Source organism: Rhinopithecus bieti, unplaced genomic scaffold (assembly GCF_001698545.2).
Source record: "Rhinopithecus bieti isolate Rb0 unplaced genomic scaffold, ASM169854v2 scaffold_36315, whole genome shotgun sequence".
Taxonomy (NCBI): domain Eukaryota; kingdom Metazoa; phylum Chordata; class Mammalia; order Primates; family Cercopithecidae; genus Rhinopithecus; species Rhinopithecus bieti.
This window is the reverse complement of record NW_016815814.1, coordinates 180,827-186,935: the sequence shown is the minus strand read 5'-3', so window position 1 is coordinate 186,935 and position 6,109 is coordinate 180,827. Positions and strand designations below refer to the sequence as shown.

The 6,109-nt window shown below is 44.6% G+C and overlaps 1 protein-coding gene across 4 annotated transcripts in view; it reads right to left on the bottom strand.

The window, feature by feature from the left end:
- The window catches only part of CUNH2orf42 (chromosome unknown C2orf42 homolog), a 53,680-nt gene that overhangs the window by 6,458 nt on the left and 41,113 nt on the right, over positions 1-6,109 (bottom strand). For all 4 annotated transcript variants that reach the window (XM_017853779.1, XM_017853782.1, XM_017853781.1 and 1 more), the window contains one exon: positions 4,386-4,548. In XM_017853779.1, coding sequence (XP_017709268.1) covers positions 4,386-4,548 — 163 coding nt within the window. The remainder of the gene's footprint in view (positions 1-4,385; positions 4,549-6,109) is intronic.

Here is a 6,109-nt window from a genome sequence, read left to right as displayed (position 1 = left end):
TGGCTCAAGCCTGTAATCCCAGCACTTTGGGAGGCCGAGACGGGCGGATCACGAGGTCAGGAGATCGAGACCATCCTGGCTAACACGGTGAAACCCTGTCTCTACTAAAAATACAAAAAAACTAGCCGGGCGAGGTGGCGGGCGCCTGTAGTCCCAGCTACTCCGGAGGCTGAGGCAGGAGAATGGTGTAAAACCCGGGAGGCGGAGCTTGCAGTGAGCCGAGATCGCGCCACTGCACTCCACCCCGGGGGGAAAGAGCAAGACTCCGTCTCAAAAAAAAAAAAAAAAAAAAAAAACTATGAAGACAAGGCAGAGAACATAGTCCATTTAGCAAAAAATAACACAGAAGACCAACTATATCAATTATAATAAATATAAAGAGGATAGACTATTAAAATTAGAAAAAGTCAAAACCAACTATATAATGTTGATAAAAGGTTCATCTAAGTTGGGCCTGGTGGTGTGTGCCTGTAGTCCCAGCTCCTTGGGAGGCCAAGTGGAAGGATCACTTGAACCCAGGAGTTCAAGGCTGTAGTGTACTATGATCACACCTAGAAATAGCCACTGCACTCCAGCCTGAGCAACATGGCAAGGACCTGTCTCTGAAAAAATATTCAATTAAAACAGTATCACAGAAAAGTTAAAACTAAATGGATGGCAAACATTAAAAAAATAAAAAACAGGCCAGGCATGGTGGCTTATGCCTGTAATCTCAGCATTTTGGGAGGCTGAGGCAGGAGGACTGCTTGAACCCAGGAGTTCAAGACCAGCCTGGGCAACAGAGTAAGACCTCGTCCCTACTAAAAATAAAAAGAAATTAGCCGGGAATGGTGACACGTGCCTGTAGTCCCAGCTACTCAGGAGGCTGAGGTGGGAGGATCACTTGAGCCCAGGAGTTTGAGGCTGCAGTGAGCCGTGATTGTGCCACTGCACTCCAGCCTGGGTAACAGGGCAAGACCCTATCTCAAAAAAAAAAAAAAAAAATTTAAAACGTAAAAGAATAAAAAACAAAAGAAAGTTGGTGTCACTGTTGTAATACTGGACAAAGAATTTAGGGCAAAAGTTATTTTTTTTTTTGAGACGGAGTCTCGCTCTGTCGCCCAAGCTGGAGTGCAGTGGCCGGATCTCAGCTCACTGCAAGCTCCGCCTCCCGGGTTCCCGCCATTCTCCTGCCTCAGCCTCCCAAGTAGCTGGGACTACAGGCGCCAGCCACCTCGCCCGGCTAGTTTTTTTGTATTTTAGTAGAGACGGGGTTTCACCCTGTTAGCCAGGATGGTCTCGATCTCCTGACCTCGTGATCCGCCCGTCTCGGCCTCCCAAAGTGCTGGGATTACAGGGTTGAGCCACCGCGCCTGGCCGCAAAAGTTATTTTTACATTGATAACATACAATTTACATTAACAACATCTGGCAATAACTCTGATGTACCAACAACACTGCATTTAAAATAATTAAAGGCTTTTAGAAATATAAGAAGTCATTCAAGGAAACATAATTTTAGTAGAAAATAGTAAAATGACTCTTCTAGTCTTTGGCAGGTCACAGAGATAACAGAGAAGACTTAAACACCAAAATAAAATGACTGATTTAAAAGGTATATATAGCCAGGCGCGGTGGCTCACGCCTGTAATCCCAGCACTTTGGGAGGCTGAGGTGGGTGGATCACCTGAGGTTAGAAATTTGAGACCAGCCTGGCCAACATGGCGAAACCCCGTATCTACTAAAAATACAAAAATTAGCTGGGTGTGGTGGCATACGCCTGTAATCTGAGCTACTCAGGAGGCTGAGGCAGGAGAATCACTTGAACCCGGGAGGCGGAGCTTGCAGTAAGCTGAGATCGTGCCACTGCACTCCAGCCTGGGTGACAGAGCAAGACTCTATCTGAAAAACAAACAAACAAAAACTATATACGAGTTTACATTGGATAAATAACATCTGTGCTAGCACAAATTCATATCATGTGTTGTTAGTGAAAAAACATTTTAAAATTCCTAAAAAGAAAGAAATTAAGGCTGGGCTTGGTGGCTGACGCCTATAATCCCAGCACTTTGGGAGGCTGAGGTAGGCAGATCACCAGAGGTCCGGAGTTCGAGATCAGCCTCGTTAACATGGTAAACCCTGTCTCTACTAAATATACAAAATTAGCTGGGCATGATGGCATGTGCCTGTAATTCCAGCTACTCAGGCGGCTGAGGCAGGAGAATTGCTTGAATCCGGGAGATGGAGGTTGCAGTGAGCCAGGATCGCACCGCTGCACTCCAGCCTGAGCGACAGAGTGAGACTCGGTCTCCAAAAAGAAAAAAAAAAAAAAGAAAGAAATTAAAGATACGTCTTTTGACCTCAAAATAATAAAACTAGAAATTGATAACTAAGAATATGAAGATCAAAAGCCTCAACTAATTTGAAATTTTAAATACAAGGTACTGAGGACAGAAACTAAATTGTAATTATAGATGATTCAGATAATAAGAACTTTAAATGTTATCAAACACTAATTTAAAAAATTGAGTGTTCCTTTTATTATTTATTTATTTATTTATTTATTTATTTATTTATTTTTGAGACAGAGTCTGGCCCTCTCACCCGGGCTGGAGTGCAATGGCATGATCTTGGGCTCACTGCAACCTCTGCCTCCTGGGTTCAAGCAATTCCCCTACCTCAGCCTCCTGAGTAGCTGGGACGACAGGCATACACCACCACACCCGGCTAATTTTTTGAATTTTAGTAGAGATGGGGTTTCACCATGTTGGCCAGAATGGTCTTGATCTCCTGACCTCGTGGTCTGCCCGCTTCGGCCTCCCAAAGTGCTGGGATTACAGGCATGAGCCACCATGCCCAGCTACACCTGGCTGATTTTTGTATTTTTAGTAGAGACAGGGTTTTACCATGTTGGCCAGGCTGGTCTGGAACTCCTGGCCTCAAGTAATCTACCCGCCTAGGCCTCCCAAAGTGCTGGGATTATAGGCATGAGCCACTGCGCTCAGCCGAGTATTCCTTTTAAAAGCTACAAAAATAGTTCCAAGAAAATATTAGGAAAAATTTTAAAAGAGAAATTATTAATTTAAATTTAGGGCCAGGGGTGGTGGCTCATGCCTGTAATCCTAGCACTTTGGGAGGCCAAGGTGGGCAGATTGCCTTAGCTCAGGAGTTCAAGACCAGCCTGGGCAACACGGTGAAACCCCATCTCTACTAAAATACAAAAAATTAGCCAGGCATGGCGGTAGGCGCCTGTAATCCCAGCTACTCAGGAGGCTGAGGCAGGGGAATCACTTGAACCGGGGAGGCGGAGGTTGTGGTGAGCCAAGATCATGCCACTGCACTCCAGCCTGGTGACAGAGCGAGACTCCCTCTCCAAAAAAAAAAAAAAAAATTAGAACTGATAAAAGCCAGTTATCTAATTTGGAAAACACCATAAAGCAGATGAAATTCAAGTACAGTCTAAAACTACAGACTTAGAACAGATTTTAATTTTTGTTCTTTAAGTAGAGTGGGGGTCTTGCTATATTGCCCAGGCTGGTCTTGAACTCCTGGCCTCAAGTGATCCTACTGCCTCAGCCCTCAAAGCTCTGGGATTACAGGCATGAGCCACTGTGCCCAGCCTTCATTTACTATTATCACTACTGGGACTTCATCAAGGGTACCAATTTAATACTAAGTATACTAAAACTAAGAGATTTCCATAACTGGCAATAACAAGTTAGAATCAGGATAGATATTTCACTCAAAAGAGCAGCAAAAAATGTAATATTCACAAGAATTTGACAGAATAATTAAAAATTCTAAATTTCTTCTGGAAGAATAAATGCACAACTGAAGAAACAAAGGGGCGCCAATAGATAGATCACAAAGCTAAACTAGTTAAAACTACGGCTAGCATGCATTTATTCATTCAGCAAGTCTTTTTTTTTTTTTTTGAGACCGAGTTCACTGTGTCGCCCACGATGGAGCGCAGTGGTTGAGATCTCTGCCTCCTGGGTTGCAACCTCTGCCTCCTGGGTTCAAGCGATTCTTGTGCCTCAGCCTCCCGAGTAGCTGGGACTACAGGCACGCGCCACTACGCCTGGCTGAATTTTGTATTTTTGTGGTAGAGACGGGGTTTCACCAAGTTGGCCAGGCTGGTCTCAAAACTCCTAACGTCAAGCAATCCATCTGTCTCAGCCTCCCAAAGTGCTGGGATTATAGGCGTGAGCCACAGCACCTGGCCTGCAATTTTAGTTTTGAAAACACTGGTTCAAATGAGACAAAATACCTTATCCCACGATTGTCTTTACAAGGTGAATGAATGTGTCTTCTTTATTTAAGGTCAAGATCCAAAGCTTTGGACAGTGTACTGTACTGTACACAAGCTGACACTCAAAGGAAGATGCGCTTTTGAAGTTCACTTACCAACTTTGAGAAAAGTTTTTAGTTCCAAGGGTCGCAGCACTGGTTGTTTTTCTATACGACCGTAGGTTTCTGCTATGCTCTCTACTTCCACTTTAGGGCATTTAAACAGCTCATAAGTCCCATCTCGGTTCTGGATAAAGCTACGGGTGATTTCCAAGGGCATCTGGATACCAAGACATACCAAAAAAAGGTGAGAGAGAAAACTTTCAAAATAGACCAATACCTGGATGACAACAAATCTTTTATTATTCCTTCTTTCTTGTTAAGTATATTCAAATGAATTATAACTTCCCTGTTTTTCAAGAAAATCCTGTCAACAAATCTGCCTTTTCTCCCTTATATCATTCATGGCTTTCCTTTTTTCTCTAAAATCTTAAATTTCCACCCCAGCCAAACCATATACCAGTTGAACCTCTAACATCTTCATGGGTACATGACTGTTGCTGGCACAGACCTGCTCTAAAATCAGTTTTATTCCTTCCCCTTCCCCTAATGCTGCTAGCAGCATTCTTCTCTTAAATTCCTCTGTTCATACACCTACAGTTCACCTCACATCCTATATGCTTCATACTGTCCTTGGGACGGAGCCAGGCAGAACTGGAACTGGATGCTGTGGTGACCCAAAGCAAATTACAAACTTCTCAGAGCCTGTTTTCTCATGGGCAAAATGCAGTTAATGCCAGGGCATGGCTGGGAGGTCAAATGAGGTGATGGAGGTAAGTAACGCCCAACAGTGAGAAGCTCTCTTCTCCCACATGCCTGCACCCTAGGTTGCTTCAGTGTCTCCCTAAATGTCATCCATTCCAGGCTAAAAGCTGCCTCTGTGACATCTGCATTTAAAGGAGTTCCTCAAGTACCTTTAATGCCAACACAGTCCTTTTCTAGGGTTCACATTTTTTTTTTTTTTTAAGAGGCAAGGTCACTGAGGGCGGTGGCTTGTGCCTATAATTCCAGAACTTTGGGAGGCCGAGGTAGGGAGATCACCTGAGGTCGGGAGTTTGAGACCAGCCTGACCAACATGGAGAAACCCCATCTCTACTAAAAATACAAAATTAACCAGGCGTGGTGGCAGATGCCTGTAATCCCAGCTACTCAGGAGGCTGAGGCAGGAGAATCGCTTGAACCTGGGAGGCGGAGGTTGTGGTGAGCTGAGATCATGTGATTCCACTGCAGCCTGGGCCACAAGAGTGAAAGTCCGTGTCAAAACAAAACAAAACAAAAGTCAAAGTCTCACTTGGTTGCCCCTGCTGGAGTACAGTGGTACAATCATGGCTCACTGCAGCCTCCAACTCCCAGGCTCAAGTGATCCTCTTGCTTCAGCTTCCTTAGTGGTTGGGACTATAGGCACACACCACCAGGCCTCACTTTTTCTTTTTTTCTTTTTTTTTGGAAATGGAGTCTAGCTCTGTCACCCAGGCTGGAGTGCAGTGGCATGATCTTGGTTCACTGCAACCTTTGTCTCCCAGGTTCAAGTGATTCTCCTGCCTCAGCCTCCCAAGTAGCTGGGATTATAGGAGCAAGCCACCATGCCTGGCTAATTTTTGTATTTTAGTAGAGACGTGTTTTCACCATGTTGGCCAAACTGGTCTAAAACTCCTGACCTCAGGTGCTGCGCCCACCTCGGCCTCCCAAAGTGCTTGGATTATAGGCATGAGCCACCTCGCCAGCCTCTTTTGCTTTCTTTCTTTTTTTTCTTTTTTTTTAAGAGTAGGGGCCTCAGCCGG